At 44.3% G+C, this 16377-nt stretch overlaps 1 protein-coding gene across 2 annotated transcripts in view; it reads right to left on the minus strand.

The window, feature by feature from the left end:
- LOC137351758 (SH2 domain-containing adapter protein F-like) overlaps positions 1-16377 on the minus strand; it is a 262888-nt gene that overhangs the window by 79175 nt on the left and 167336 nt on the right. For both annotated transcript variants that reach the window (XM_068016564.1, XM_068016563.1), the window contains exon 5: positions 2230-2407. In XM_068016564.1, the coding sequence (XP_067872665.1) occupies positions 2230-2407 (178 nt within the window). The remainder of the gene's footprint in view (positions 1-2229; positions 2408-16377) is intronic.

Below are 16377 nucleotides of genomic sequence, written 5' to 3' on the forward strand. Positions count from 1 at the left end.
ACATTGCTGTGGGTCTGGAGTCACATGTAGGCCAGACCAGGTCAGGATGGCAGATTTCCTTCCCTAAAGGACATTAGTGAACCAGATGGGTTTTTTCAACAATCAACAATGGTTTCATGATCACCACGAGATGAGCTTTTTTAATTCCAGATTTATTAATTGAAATAAAATTTCACCATCTGCTGTGGTGGGATTCAAACCCATGTCCCCAGAGTATTAGCCTAGGCCTCTGGATTACTAGTCTGGTGATATTACCACTACGCACCACCTCCCCTTGAAGGATTCCCAGACAATGAAAACTGCTGGATCATCATTTGGGGAAGATAACTGTCCGCCCTTAACTGGTCCTGTCTACATGTGACTTCAATGCACAGTACTTGATTGTTAATGCTCTCAAGGCAGCTAAGGATGGGCAACAAATGCGACTTTGTTTGCAGCACCCACATCCTGGGAACAAAGGAAAATGTCAATCTTGCCAAAGAAACCAGGCTTTATTGGCTCTTCCTTACCATTTAGATATGGAGGTTACTGTGGCTTCTAAAGTCTTGTTCAAAGTCCAATGGTATTTTTTGTTATTGATTTCAAAAGCCTCACCTTGCTCAAACCCCTCCGTCTTCCAACATGCTTTTGCTGTGTATTCCTCCCCCTCTGTTCTATCATCACTGGCAGAGCTTTCAGACATCTTACTTCTACTCTCTGCCTAAACCCCTCCCTGACACATCTCTGGCCACCTTAAAATCTACTGGCATTTTTGGTCACCTCACCAACTCCCCTTCTCCAGTGGTCTGGTCTGATGGCCAACTATGAAGCATCTTGGAACATTTTACTACATTAGGGTTGCTATATAAATTAAATTGATTCAAAAAGAAAGATTTAAGAAATTTTTATAGCTCCTTTCACGACCGCCGGATGCCCCAAAACACTTTACATCCAATGAAGTACTTTTGAAGTGTAGTCACTGTTGTAATGTAGGAAATGTGGCAGCCAGTTTGTACACAGCAAGCTCCCACAAGTGATAACGACCAGATAATCTGTTTTAACACTTCATCCGAAAGACAGCACCTCTGATAGTACAGCACTCCTTCGGTACTACAGCGGACTCTCAGCTTTTTGATTTTTGTGCTCAAGTCCTGGAGCGGAATTGAGCCCATAACCTTCTGACTTAGAGGCAAGAGCGTTACAAACTGAGCCAGGCTAAAGTCAACAAATGGACACAAAGGGAAGAGATAGTCGATGTCACACTAATCCCCCAACTTTATCTGGGTACCTCGATGGTTTAGTTGGTAAATTCCCAGTGAAGTGTGGAATTAAGCCAGGCAGACTAGAAAGGTAACCAGATTCATTCTCCAGTCTGTGCTGACAGGGGGTGGTTGTAAGTGTGTAATAATTAATAATTGGCCTCTACATTCCAGAACTAGGGAAATAAAGTCAGCCGACATTTCCACTCCTCATTGTATTCTAGTGACCCCTGTAGGAAGGTGTTTGTGCGCACACGTGGTAAGAATAAGATCAAACTGATCAGATAGCATGTCGTAACTCAATACCTAGGCTATATGGGTGCAGTACCAGAGCATGCCAGGCAGCAATGAAACTGTACATCAGTAGAAGTCAGTGCCTTCAGGCGAAGAACGGAGAGATTCCTGCCGGTAGCAAGGTCTTGTGTATGCATAGCTTTACAGCAGTTCAAAGAGATGTTTTGATGTGATCGCTAATACTAAAAGGGGATTATCATCTGAGCTATGGACAAAGAAGATTAAAGTAGAATGCAGAAAGCATTTGCTGGAACATTTTCATTGCTGTAAGAGTCACATTCGCATTAACAGGTACAGGCTTTTCTTAAAGTGAAGGGGGCTTGGCCTATTAAATACAAGCAGCCTAGTCCTCTCAGAATTTACAGCAGAGAAATAGGCCATTCAGCCCAACTGGTCTGTGCTGGTGTTTATGTTCCACACAGTCTCCTCCTGCTCTCGACTTCATCTAACCCTATCAGCCTATTTTTCTATTCATTTCTCCCTCATTTACTTACCTAGCGTCTCCTTACATGCATCTATGCTATTTGCCTCAACTACTCCCTTTGGTAGCAAGTTCCACATTCTAACCATTCTCTCGGTAAAGATATTTTCCCTGTGTTCTTTATTGGATTTATTAGTGCCTATCTTATAATTATGGCCCTACTTTTGACTGCCCGAATAGGTCAGAACCTAATAGTTTGAATGATTTCACACTTACACTTGTTTCTGTAATGGTAGAGCAGGGTCCACCCTCTCGGGCAGTGTGGAGCAGTGCTCTGGAGTCTGTGGCTTGGTGTATTTTGACCCTGCAGCCAGCGGGCTGAGCTGTTTCTGTTGCCTCAATCGATCTTTGGTAGAAGGAGACGACCGGTCCCAATCGCAGCCATCAAACTGGACTGTAAAAACACACAGAGCAACAGATTAATCATCAAATCATATTGCAGAGAAGGAAGTCAATTGCCCCATCTTGCCTGTGCTGGCACTTGGAAAAAGCTGTCTAATTAGCCCCACTCCCCTGCTTTTTTTCTGCAAATTTGTCCTTTTCAAATATGTATCCAATTCTGTTTTGAAAGTTATTATTGAATCTGCGTCCACACCACCCTTTCAGGAAAGATAAACTGTTTCTCCTTACCCACTCTACCAAAACCCTTCATAAGTTTGAGCACCTGCATTGAATTTTCCCTTAACTTTCTCTGCTCTAAGGAGAACAAATCACAGCTCCAGGTCTCTCCACATAAGTGAAGACCCACATCTCTGGTATTAATCTGGTAACTCTCCTCTGCACCTTCTCCAAGGCCTTAACGAAGCATCACTCCCTTGAATGCTAAAATCCCATTTTATGCCTGTCTTGAAGGCTAGTCTCAAGCTCACTGCAACGCAATGGAAGACCCAGATGAGGGATTCAGTTGGGGGGAGGGGGGGGGGGTGGGGAAATGGGGGGAGAGAAGGTGTGGAGGAATGGGGTGAAGGGTGGGGGATGGGGGAAAGGTGGGGGTGATGGGGGAAAGGGGGGAAGAGGGAGGGGGAGGGGGAAGGATTTCTGAGTCTCCACACAGTGTGGTCTCTGATTTCAGTCATGCTGCTTAGAGATGCTGGGGATCTCTCCACAGGAGAGGGAAAAGCAACTTATTTAATGGGCCCTTTTTTGCTTGCTGCATGGAAGCTGCAATGACCTTGCCTTCTCATTGCATTCTTGGTGGAGAGTTAGAAAAGGAGAGGGAATGGCCTTGAATTCTAGCTTAGTCAGGATCCCACAGCTGGGCAGGGTGTGAATGGAGCCAGATGGAACAGTCAGTCAGCTGAGGAGACCTACACGAGGTTGAAGACCACATTTGACCTCAAGATTGAAGTATACCACTGGCTCAAGAAAAATAAGAAGGAACCAGGTGGATGAGGATTAGGACCCTGTAATTATTCCCATTGAGAATTCACAATTAACACTACCAATTAGGACTTTCACTAATGAAGGGCTTATAGCTGAACCCTCTTGTCTCTGCTCTCCACAGATGCTGCCTGATTTGCTGAGTGTTTCCAGCACTTTGTTTTTGAACGAGGGTTTTCATGTTTAGTGCACAGGCTTTCACAGGTCATAGTGGTACATTCAAGGTTTTATTCATTTCAATTGTCAGGCCTTCAGTTTTGGCTATTTTAATTGCCTGTTTCCCAGGGCTGCTCAGCAGGGATTGAACACCAGGTGCCAGGGAAAGGGCTGCTATTGAGGATTCTGTTTAAAAGGAATTTGAAACAAAAGTGTCTACCTTTAGTAGCTAACTGGAGCTCATTAAAAGTGGGTGATGTTATTTATCAGGCAGTGTCATCGGACCTCTTGCATTTTGAGTTGAAATGGTGCACTTGCACATCACTGGGGCGGCACAGTGGTGCAGTGGTTAGCACCGCAGCCTCACAGCTCCAGCGACCCGGGTTCAATTCTGGGTACTGCCTGTGTGGAGTTTGCAAGTTCTCCCTGTGTCTGCGTGGGTTTCCTCCGGGTGCTCCGGTTTCCTCCCACATGCCAAAGACTTGCAGGTTGATAGGTTAATTGGCCATTATAAATTGCCCCTAGTATAGGTAGGTGGTAGGGGAGTATAGGGATGTGGTAGGAATATGGGATTAGTGTAGGATTAGTATAAATGGGTGGTTGATGGTTGGCTCAGACTCGGTGGGCCGAAGGGCCTGTTTCAGTGCTGTATCTCTAAACATCACTGATACACAGTCACACACAGTTGCTACTGAATAGCTTCCATCACTTCTTTCAACGTCAGAAGGCCTTTGTAGGTCAGAAATGTTTAAAAACTCTCAGCCTGCTGCATTGGAATAAAATGATGAATCTAAAAGCAAGGGGATCAAGTGACAACAATTTACAGACCCTACAGCAAGTGCTTTGTCCATGGAGGGAGTGAATGAAAACATCTCTTCAGTTAGTGGGCTGTGCCTCAATAGGCCATACACCACTTCTATTATATGATTCTTATTGTCCAGCATTCTCTCCCTAAACTACTCCACATTTTTCCACCTTTAAAAGCCTCCTGACAGCCTATCCCTGTGTCTGTGCTTTCTGCCATCATTCCTAATTTATCTATTGCCATTCAGTGCTTTCCCAGTCTTTCCCTCCATGAAGTACTTTGGGACATTTTATTATGTTAGAGATGCTGTGCAAATGCAATAAGTTGTTATTGTGTCAATTGATTCAAAAAAAGTAGCACATAAAGGCCATAAAACACTCGCTCTTTGATACTGGCCTCCATCTCTATAAAGGCCGAGTCATATGTGTGGCAGGTTTGTAGAGCTAAAACTATTTGGAGAGGATAAGGGAGTGCTAGATGGGGCAGAGTAGAGGGAGTTTTACACTACATCCAGAGGTGCTGTACCTGACCTGGGGGTGGTCATGGAACAGTTCTGAAGAACCTTTATGTTGTGACAAACATGTGCTGTACTTGACTTCAGAGTCCTTGCTAGGACAATGAGAAACATCTACTCTACATCTAACCTGTACTATACCTTGGGATTGTTTAATTTTGCTGCCTTTTGAAATGAATTTCCCCCTTGAGATGGTTTCCTATGTTAAAGGTGCTATATAAATGCAAGTTGTTGATTTCCTTCTCGCTATATATTGCCTTGTAGGCACCTGTTGCTTTTCAGGTGTAAACCCATCAAAGGGTGCTGGCAGGCTACTTAATCATGGGGAGCATCAAAGCTAAGCCTGATCATGTCCACAACCCGTTCACGCAGGAGTGCCTCCAGTGTGGGCCTCTGGATAGTGATCAGGAGTGGGATCCTTGGTTGGTGTTTCCTCACAATTGTAGTGGGTTTTTTTCCCCACCACGCTAGCTGGGAGCAGCTAACCCAGGATTGAACCTGAGAACCTTCCTGGTCTCTATTGCTCAGCTGCTCGCTAACTTAAGCTGAGTCACTGAGCCCACTTAATACTGAGATGAGATTGGGAAAGTGTTGCCCTCCCTAGCAATAACATCCCTCACAGTGACGAGTACCAAATGTTACAAAGAAGGACCAAAGAACTGATGACAACAAGCTTGATCCATGATAGAAATTTAAAACCGTGCCATCTATCTCAGTAGCTGGGGACATTTTCATCTAGAGAACGATTTATTTGGCAAGGAATACTCTTCTCTCAACAACTGCAGATTCTTCACTGAAAAATGATCCGAGCTTCTGCGTTGATCAACAGGAATTGGTAACTCCAGGTGGAAATGAAGACAAGGCCCTGCAGAAGGCCATGAAGACAACAGACGGGCTACATCATCGGCACGAGCTGCCATTATGTAATCCCAGCTCTTCGCTGTGACTAAGGAGGAATTTCAAATATAAATACGGTGCTTTTAAAAAAAAATTCCTCAATGTCTTGCTGGATCATTTTAGTAAGTTCTTCAATAGTCAAAGAAAAAGAGTATTCAAAACATATCCTACTGGGCCACAGTAGCAGTGAAGCACAACTGTTTGCTTTGCTCATCTGCTGTGCACCTGTGTGTTGAAGTCCTCAATGCTCCATTGCAGCTCTGTGATGTTAAATGGGTAATCAGCAGAGTCCCTGAACCTAGGCCAAGTTATGCTGCTATCTCTTCCCCAGGAATAGCAGTGAGAGCTTGTTAATGTACAGTGTCGTAGGGCAAGAATGGATGTAGGCTTGAAGTGCACTTCCCTCTTAATAGCATCCAACAGGAAAGTGATAAATATATATCCAGCACAAGAAGCAGAAAACTCTGAGGGGATAGATCTCTGATATCTTTGAGTAGCCGGCTACAGATAGCAGTAGCTGTGGTTTTCAAACATCTAGGTTCTGGGCCTTAGCAGGCAGAAAAGTGGAATGAAAATACAGAAAAAAGAGAAACTTATCAATTACAATTAAAATTGGAAAAAATGTAATTTCACAATGGCTGTACTCAGATTCAAATAGTCTATCAACTTGATATTTCACCTCAAGAAATAAAGTTCACCAAAAGACACATACAATTTTGACTTTGATAAATAAAAGAAGCCATTATTATTCTTGTGTCAGCCATTTTGATGTCACAGTTCAAAGGGTCAAGTAAATGAAACACAGGTGGAATTCTCCCTTCATTTCAACCAAGGGAAAATTCTACCCATGGTCTTTGAAGCATCACATTTTAGATTTAATATTTAAATAAAAGTAACTGATACATTAAACATATCCTGGGAACAGGCAATTGACTGTGGAAAGGTACAGGTGTAGGAAGGGCAAAGGATGATGGGATGTGAGGCAATTCCATGCAAGCAAGCTTGTGCAGAGTGGGGATGGGAAAAGCAAAGCAAGCAAATCACCTTCATCGCTCACTGAGTCATCGTCTAGCTGTCCAACAGGAGGGGGCCAAGGGAGTTCTTTAATTTCCTTAATCTCTACTGCAATGATGATCATGGACAGGAAAAGAGGGAAAAAAGGCAGGAGAAAAAGGACAGAAAGAGCTGAGAAAGGTCAAATGAAGACAGAGTATCTCTCTGTTCAGTGTTGATTTTAAAAATTAACCCAGTGTCATATATACATCAAAATGACAAGCAGAGAAAATGGCACCCTTCAACCCCGTCCCCCCACCCCTGCTTCCATACAGTCCCATGCTAATTAGATGCCCACCACTAACGCTCCCATACCTTTGTTATTATATTTGGTAAAAGATTTCCAAAAGTTAAAAACATGTGCTCTTTATTGCTAATCCATGTCAACTAATGACATGTAGCTGTCTATCAAGCGAACAGTTCTGGGTCAGAGGGAACAGTCAGGGAACTTGGCATACTTGACAGTGATACAAAGTTCTACCAATTTCATTGCATCTTCAGAGCCCGAATTAATCTTGTTCTGAACCTTCTTCCTTCATCCTCAATAGCTTGAAATCAAGGCTCGTTGCACACTATCTCCTCTAATTTATTCTTTAACAGGGCTTCTAAAAGTGTGGAAACTGTACTCAGCCATTCTTCCCTCCTAAAATCTCAAGGCTTTTAAAATCCAAACATGGTGTTACCTCAGAGCAGTAACAGCAACTTGCATGTACCAAGCATTCCTTATGTAGGGAATGGCTCAGGGCGTCTTATAATAAGGTCAAACAAGTAGGAGAGGAGAAAAGGTGAGGGGGGCACCAATGGAAAGGGGTTTAAGGAAGCTCTTGAGAGCAGGGAGTGAGGTGAAGGAGTTTTTGGAGGGTATTGGAGAGAGTGAAGGTATAGCAGATGAAGAAGCAATTGCCAATAATGGAAACAAGGCATCTAGAGTCTGAGGAACAGAGGATTTATTCAGGGATATCTAGCTATAGAAGAACACAGAGGTTAGGTGAGACAAGGACGTGGAGGGAATTTGAACATATGGGCACGGATCTACTGGGTTATTGAAGCTTTGCCAAAGTCGGAATTATGGGAGGATGGTTCTTTGTGTCAGAGAGGATTTGAGTACAGCATTCTAGAGATGTCGTTTATAGAGAGCAGAGGGCAGCAAGTATTTCCCAATTTATTTAACCCCTTTTCCTTGTGTCCTGCACTGTGGTCATTTGCCCATTACCTGGGTTTCTCAGTTAAAATAAAAGTTCTCAATGCTCCTACGCTTTGTTGTGTTTCTGCAGTCATCTAGGAGTGAGACAAGCCCTCGAATTAAACAACAATAGTCACCTATATGGACTGTCTTTCAAACTGTCGAAAGGCTGGATGATCAAGGGCAAACGTGAAGGTTGGGCCTATTCATCACACAACTCACTTTGAGTTGGGTAAGCGGACATACAAAAGCACACATCACATGCATACTTGCATGCATTTCTGCTCAAAAGAATAAATGCATACATGTCTGCATTTACACACACACATGCATACATATAGAAACACACACACATTTACTGCTATACAATTGCAATGTATCTCAATTTGTCTCAATTTAATTTCCTACGATTAATTTATTGTTAGAATGCTCAGAAGAGACTGAGCTAATTAATTAGCCAAGTTAGTGATTTAATCCATTCTCACGTCTTCGAGCTGACATGTGCTTGGTTGAAAACCTTAACGGACACTTTTACCCAATCGCCTTTCTGCTCTTTGCTCAGACCATAAACAGCAACTCCAATCAGATCTAGTCTCTTCATGAGGGTTCAAACATTTTCTACACACATAACCACCTCTATTTTTTGCATATTAAATTGCTATGGTTAAGACCAGGTAAGATCCCATTCTACTTACACTCAAAAATCTTATACAAAAGGGATTTTTGAAATTACAGTTCAGCCTCTTTCTGTAAAGCAACCAGAACACAAGCCACATTCTCTACCCTCTCCCCTCCCCCACACCCTCCTCTATCTGCAATAGGAAGATTGGGCCTTGGTTTTCTGTTTCTGTGTGTACCAGCCCGTGATTGTCACATCATTAAAATGGATGGGCACTAAGTTGTGTCCAGAATTCACAGAAATAAATAACCATGGTCTATGTTTAATTGGCATTGGAGCACAATTTCTTTTTCAAGGTGCCCATTGAACTACCTCTTTCAGTTGCACTGTATCAAGAAATAGTTAAACCAGGTGACAGGACTAAGCCCATAGTGCTGGACACCAAGGTTAAAATGATCAGGAGGGAAGTTGAGAAAACAAAAAGTACTGGTCAGGAGACACCAAGCTTGGGTTTCAAAAACCTCTAGACAATAGGAGCAAGAGAAGCCTGAGAGATGGTTTGGGAAATAATGTTATAATTTATTATATAGCAACAGGATTAGGCTATTCAGCCCCTTGAGTCTGCTCTGACATTCAATCAGATCATTGCTGATCTGTACCTCAACTCCATTTACTCACCTTAGCTCCATATCCTTTGATATCCTTACCTTACACAAATTTATCATTCTCAGTCTTGACAGGTCTAATTGTTCCAGAATCCACAGCCTTTTGAGGGACAGAATTTCAGGTTTCCACTACCCTGTGTGTGAAAAGTGCTTCCTGATTTCCCTCCCGTACCCATGTGCACACTAACTTACACCGGCTCACAGTCAAGCAATGCCTTGGTTTTAAAATTCTCATCCTCATTTTCAAATCCCTCTATGCCCTCGGCCATTCCTATCTTTGTAACCTTCTCCAGCACCACAACCTCCAAGATAGCTGCACTCATCTAATACGGGCCTCTTGAGTATCCCAATTTTAATCACTCCACCTGTGGTGGCTGTGCGTTCAGTTGCCAAGATCCTAAGCTCTGGAATTCCCTCCTTAAACCTTTCTGTCTCTCCACTTCTCATTCCTCCTTTAAGATGCTCCTTAAAACCTATCTCTTTGATGAAGCTTTTGGCCATCTGCCCTAATATTGCCTTATGTGGTTTGGTGTCTAATTATGCTTTATAACGCTCCTGTGAAGCACCTTGGGACACTTTATGTTAAAGACGCTGGCCGGAATTTTACGCCACTCCAATGAGTGGTGGAAAGGTGGTGTAAAATGAAGCGGGAAGCTCCGGGAGGCTTTCCCAACCTGCTCCCACCTCTGTCTCCCTTTATGTAGGGTGGGGGGGGGGGGGGGGCGGGCAAAAAATGGTCCAACTGCCCCTGGCCAAACAAGGCCCTTAAGTAGCCACTTAAGGGCCTTCGCCTGCCTCCATGCGAATTTCACGCGTGGCAAGTGAGCGTCCTGGAGCCGGGAAAAGCTGCCTGGGAAAAGCAGGTGGCTTCTCAGCATCCCGGGGTGCCCGATGGAGGGCTGCCCCCGCTTCCCCAACCACCCCCAAGACCTAATATGCCCCCCTTCCCCCCAAACGACCACTCTTGCCACGCCGGGGCCCGACCGATTACCCCTGGTGAGGCAACCAAAACTTACCTTATTTCCCGACTCCCAGGCATCCTGTCTTCATGCTGGGCTGTAGTCCCAGCGGTGGCCACCGCTCCCAGTGGCGCTGCTGGGACGAAGAGCTGCCGGCCCTCTGATTGGCCGGCAGCTCTTTTAGGCAGGACTTCCTACCTCAAACGGGTGGAAGCCCCGCCTTGGATCAATTAAAGCCTGGGAACCCGTAAAATACCAAACGGATCCCCAGGCGAAGCGAAAGCCCACTATATTGTTGTTGGCAGAGCTCTAATTTTAAGATTATGTCCCTTCATTTTTGATTCCCCCACCAGAGGAAATTTCCTTGTTCGCATTTCCCCACCTCCTCCCTCTCCCATCCACTATCACTTTTGTGGTAAAGGGCATAGGGGAAGCATTTTCTAGGGTGCACAAATTTGCTTTACACCAAACTGGCTTTTTTAAGCCAATCTGTTGCCGGGTGGACACTTGAACAAGCTTAACTTAAAAAGCTTCATAATCGGAAGCAGTAAGACAAGCTAAGAAGGATTATAGTGTCGGACACCAGAGGTTTAAAAGAGTACGAGAGAAGAGTAGGACAAATCAAGAAGCAACCATTCGGTTGCATCAACCTTGGGTTTTAAAAGTCTAGAGACTGCAGGAGGAAGAGAAAACTAAGGGAGATAAAAAATCTCTGCCGCTTAACATCCTAGGAAAGAATGAGGAGACAGTGCAATGAGTCTCAGTTCTATTCTGAGGATGCTGAGACAATATATAGTCAAGTTCAAATTATTTGACCCTATAAGTAACAGGTTTTTAAAATTGAACATAGGGCTGCCTTTTCCAAATATTCAAAACTAAGTAAGGAAGAACTTGCATTTATATCGCACTTTATGATGTCATAAAGTATTTCAAATCCAATCAATTCATTTTGAAGTGCGGCCAGTACTGCTACATAGGCAAGAATGTGCACAGCAAGATCCAACAAATGTGAGTAATTAATCTGCTTTTGGTGGCAGGTTGAGGGAGAATTCACTGCTTTTTTTTTTCAAATAGCATTAGGAGATCTTTAACATCCACCTGAACCTTACAGAGAGGAACTCAGTTTAATTTTTCATCTGAAAGAAAACACCTTCAGCAATGTAAAACTCCCTCATTGCTGAACTGGCTAGTCAGCTGACATTATGTGCTCAAGTCCTGGAAATAGCTTTTAATCCACAACTGTCTGACCCAGAGCCACGGAGGAGCTACGTGTTGATCGAGTGGAAGTCCTCGCAGTTCATGAATACACCACTGTTGTGTGCAGCGGTACAAGGGGGGCTGCATGTGTACAATTGATGATACCCTAAATTTTGAGGAATACTGCCTTTTGGAAAAGAAAATCCTCGGGTCTTCCATTGCTGTTACCTGTGGTTCACAATGAAGCCATTTGCTCTGAAAAGCACGTTAGCCATCTGCTTAATACATTTGTAGCCCTCAGATTGACTCATGGGCCCTGTGGCATAAAAATAAGCAGCAGAAACATTCAGGACTGAAGTGACTTTTAAAGCCACTGGCAATGCTGTGTTTGCTCTGGAGTTTGGCTGCAGATCAGCTCATGAGACCCAATCAATGTTCCCTCTAACTTGCATTAACAAAAAATGTTTTCTCTTCCTTTCAGAAAGCTGCAGCAACTCATAGGTATCAACGCCCCTCCAGAGCTTTCTTCCCCTTCCCTTCCCTCTGACCCCATCCCTTCTCCTAATCTCACCCCTTGCCGTGTATTCACAAAACTCTCTGACCTTCCCCTCTCTGATGCTGAACGATCTGTACTTAGCAAAGGACTCAGTTTTATACCCTTACATCCCCAGCTCAATGAATTTCGCGCTCGACATGATGGTGAGCTTGCCTTCCGTTGCCTCCGCCTCCGGGCTCACTTCTTTGGCCAGAAGTCCTCCCCCCAACCAGCATACCCACCTCCTGTATTCTCCCTCCACCTGGACCCCTCCCTCTGCCTCTTACCCGATTTTGATCTTTTCATTGAAAACTGTCAGCGTGACATCAGCCATCTTAATTTCTCTGCCCCCCTCACTCACTCTAACCTCCTTGCCTCTGAACTTGCAGCACTCCATTCTTTCAGGTCTATCCGTGATATTGTGATCAACTCCACTGACAAGGGTGGTGTTGTTGTTGTCTGGCGCACTGACCTCTGCCTTGTTGAGGCTGAGCGCCAACTCCCCTGGACCATGACCCCACCCCCGAACATCAAACCACTGTCTCCAGAACTCTCATTGACCTCATCTCCTCTGGAGATCTTCCCTCTATAGCTTCCAACCTCATAGACCCGCAACCCAGGACAACCCACTTCTATCTTCTTCCCAAATCCACAAACAGGACTGTCCCAATAGACCCATCATTTCAGTCTGTTCCTGCCCCACTGAATTTATTTCCTCTTATCTTGATTCTATTTTTTCTCCCCTTGTTGAGTCTCTTCCCACCTACATCCGTGATTCTTCTGACACCTTACGCCATTTCAACAGTTTCCAGTTTCTTGGCCCTAATTGCCTCCTCTTTACTGTGGACATCCATCTCTCTACACCTCCATCCCCCACCAAGATGGTCTGAGGGCTCGCTGCTTCTTCCTTGAACAGAGGCCCAACCAGTCCCCATCCAACACCACCCTCCTCCGCCTGGCTGAACTTGTTCTCACATTGAACAACTTCTCCTTCAACTCCATACACTTCCTCCAAATAAAAGGTGTTGCTATGGGTACTCGTATGGGTCCTAGTTATGCCTGTCTTTTTGTGGGATATGTCGAACATTCCTTGTTCCAGTCCTACTCAGGCCCCCTTTCCCAACTCTTTTTTCAGTACATTGATGATTATATTGGTGTCGCTTCCTGCTCTTGCCCCAAACTGGAAAATCTCATCAACTTTGCTTCCAATTTCCACCCTTCTCTCACCCTCACATGGTCCATCTCCGACACTGCCCTTCCCGTCCTTGACTTCGCTGTCTCCGTCTCTGGGGATAGGCTGTTCACTAGAATTTATTATAAGCCCACCAACTTCCACGACTACCTTGACTACACTTCCTCACACCCTGCATCCTGTAAGAACTCCATTCCATTCTCCCAGTTTCTCCATCTCTGACGCATCTGTTCTGATGATGCAACCTTCCACAATAGTGCCTCATATATATCTGCCTTTAGCCTTAACTGAGAATTCCCCCGCACTGTGATTGACAGGGCCCTCAACCATGTCCAACCCATTTCCTGCACTTCTGCCCTTACCCCTTCCCCTCCCTCCCAGAAGTGCAACAGCGTTCCCCTTGTCCTCACTTTCCACCCCAACAGCCTCCACATTCAAAGGATTATCCTCTGCCATTTACCACCACCAAACACATCTTCCCCTTCCCTCCCCTGTCAGCATCCCGAAGTGATACCCTGGTCCACTCCTCCATCACCCCGACACCTTGTCCCTTTCCCATGGCACCTTCCCATGCAATTGCAGGAGGTGTAATACCTGCCCTTTTACCTCCTCTCTCCTCACCATCCATGGCCCCAAACACTCCTTCCAGGTGAAGCAATGATTTACTTGTACCTCTTTCAATTTAGTATACTGTATTCACTGCTCACAGTGTGGTCTCCTCTACATAGGGGAGACCAAATGCAGATTGGGTGATTGCTCAGTCTGCAAGCAGGACCCCGAGCTTCCAGTTTCTTATCAATTTAATTCACCACCTTGTTCCCATGCCCACATTTCTGTCCTTGGCCTGCTGCTGTGTTCCCATGAACATCAATGCAAGCTCAAGGAACAGCACCTGATCTTCTGATTGGGCACTCTACAGCTTCTGGACTCAATATTGAGTTCAATAATTTCAGACCATGAGCCCATTATTTTTTGTTTATTTATTATTTTAATTTTTTTTTTTAGAATTAGAATTAGAACATTACAGCACAGTACAGGCCCTTCGGCCCTCGATGTTGCGCCGACCTGTGAAACCATCTGACCTACACTATTCCATTTTCATCCATATGTCTATCCAATGACCACTTAAATGCCCTTAAAGAAACCATATGCTAGTCTTAAACTTATTTTTCATGTTTTTGCTTTCGTACAGACCTGTTCATTATTCTGCCATTAGCGCTCTCTCTGGACTCGTGCTTTGTCTTTCACTACAACTATTCAGCACTCCATTTGCATTCTGGTCCATGACATCTGTCATTTAATCTCTCCCCCTCCGTCCAATCACAGTCCTTCCTTTTTGTTCTTCTTTCCCCCTCCCCCCTTCCACTTGCTCAAAGACTGTTACATTTCTAACTTTTGCCAGTTCTGATGAAGTGTCACAGACTTGAAACGTTAACTCTGTTTCTCTCTCCACAGATGCTGCCTGACCTGCTGAATATTTCCTGCACTTTCTATTTGCATTTCAGAGTTCCAGCATCTGCAGTATTTTGCTCTTATTCCCTCTAACATCTGTTTGCTGTGTGCAGCTGGCTTCTTGCACTGTGCAGTCCCTTTAATATAGACACATGGCCGCGCATGCTTGCATCTGAAAGAGAACGTTCCTTGCTCGACACATTCCCGACTGCCGCACAGCTTAGAGGGAACATTGGACCCAACCCTGCCACAGCCTGCCTGCTGCAACATTGTCCTCAGCCAAGTTTAGGGACATTTTCTGTTGGATATGTAATTGTGGGTGGGCACAGTCCACCTACAATGTATAATTGCTTGTGCCAGCTGTAGTTCAGTTTGTAGCACTCACACCTCTGAGTCAGCAGGTTGTGGGTTCAAGTCCCACTCCAGGGACTGAGTACAAAATTCAGGCTGACACTTCAATGCAGTACTGAGGGAGCGTTGCACTGTCGAAGGTGCTGTCTTTTGGATGAGGTTAAACTGTGGCCCCTTGGGTGGATGTTAAAAATTTCACTGCACTATTCAACGAAGAGCAGGGGAGTTCTCCATAGTGTCCTGGCCAATATTTATCCCTCAAACAACATCACAAAAACCGATTATCACAGTGCTGTTTGTCAGACCTTGTCCTCAAATTGGCTGCTGTGTTCCAATGTTACAAGAGTGACTACACTCCAAAAGTATTTCATTGACTGTAAAACACTCTGGAATGTCCTGAGGTTGTGAGAGAAATTCTATTTTTTCCTTTTCATTAAATCCAGTGTATTACATGTCTCCATTTTCATCATCATGGAACAAAAATAAGGTGAGATTCCCACTTTATAAGGTGTCGGCTAATTTCAAATATGGATGCACTGAGCGATCTCTTACAAACCCCCTTCACCCACTGAGTCAATCACAGAAAATGTAAAAAATACAATTTAGAATCACTATTGATATTTCTTGGCTGTCCCTTTAAATTTCTTCTTGGTTAAAGGCACAGGACAGCAACTTGGAGGCTCAATTTTGACAGGCATAATTACGAATGTGAAGGCTGGAAATGGCACCAATGTTTAAATGCTCCCATTTCCATCACCTCTTGTTACATTAATGAAATGCCTGTCTACAGGGGTAGAAGGTTCCAGTGCCTCTCAAAACCATAAATAGATAGGGTTGGCAGATGCAAAATACAGGGGTGGGTGGGGAGAGTTACAGTAACAATGATCTCACCCATTTCATTTGATGTGTGCTGGTTTATGGGGAGTTTTAGGATCGAAAATCAGACCCAGTCTATCTGGGTTTAGGTTCCCGAGAGAAGCAACTTTGATTTATATATTTAAAATATCTCAGAAATAATTTTTGGGCTAGGATGGCAAAATTATAGCAAGTTCCAAAATGTTGGCAACAAGGTGTCAAAAATCAACATTTTCAGACAGGGATATTACCAAATCTCACTTCACGGTAAACTACATGTCTTTTCACAGTGTGCACTTTTATGTATTTTAACTTTCTCCCTGCAATTTGACCAATTCCATGATCCAGTCCTCCAGTTTGGAGATGGTGATACAGCACAATGCATCTGATTCTCCATCCTGCTCTCCCTCACATGAGACTCCTGATTGGTAATGTGGGATCACAGAATTACCCTTGTTAGCATACACCTGCAACTTAAACTGGGTCAGGCCTATATCTTTACTGCTCTGTCAGTCTACTTCCTTGCCTTTGTTGTTATTCAGTTGCCTCAT

Source organism: Heterodontus francisci, chromosome 36, assembly GCF_036365525.1.
Source record: "Heterodontus francisci isolate sHetFra1 chromosome 36, sHetFra1.hap1, whole genome shotgun sequence".
In the NCBI taxonomy this organism is placed as follows: domain Eukaryota; kingdom Metazoa; phylum Chordata; class Chondrichthyes; order Heterodontiformes; family Heterodontidae; genus Heterodontus; species Heterodontus francisci.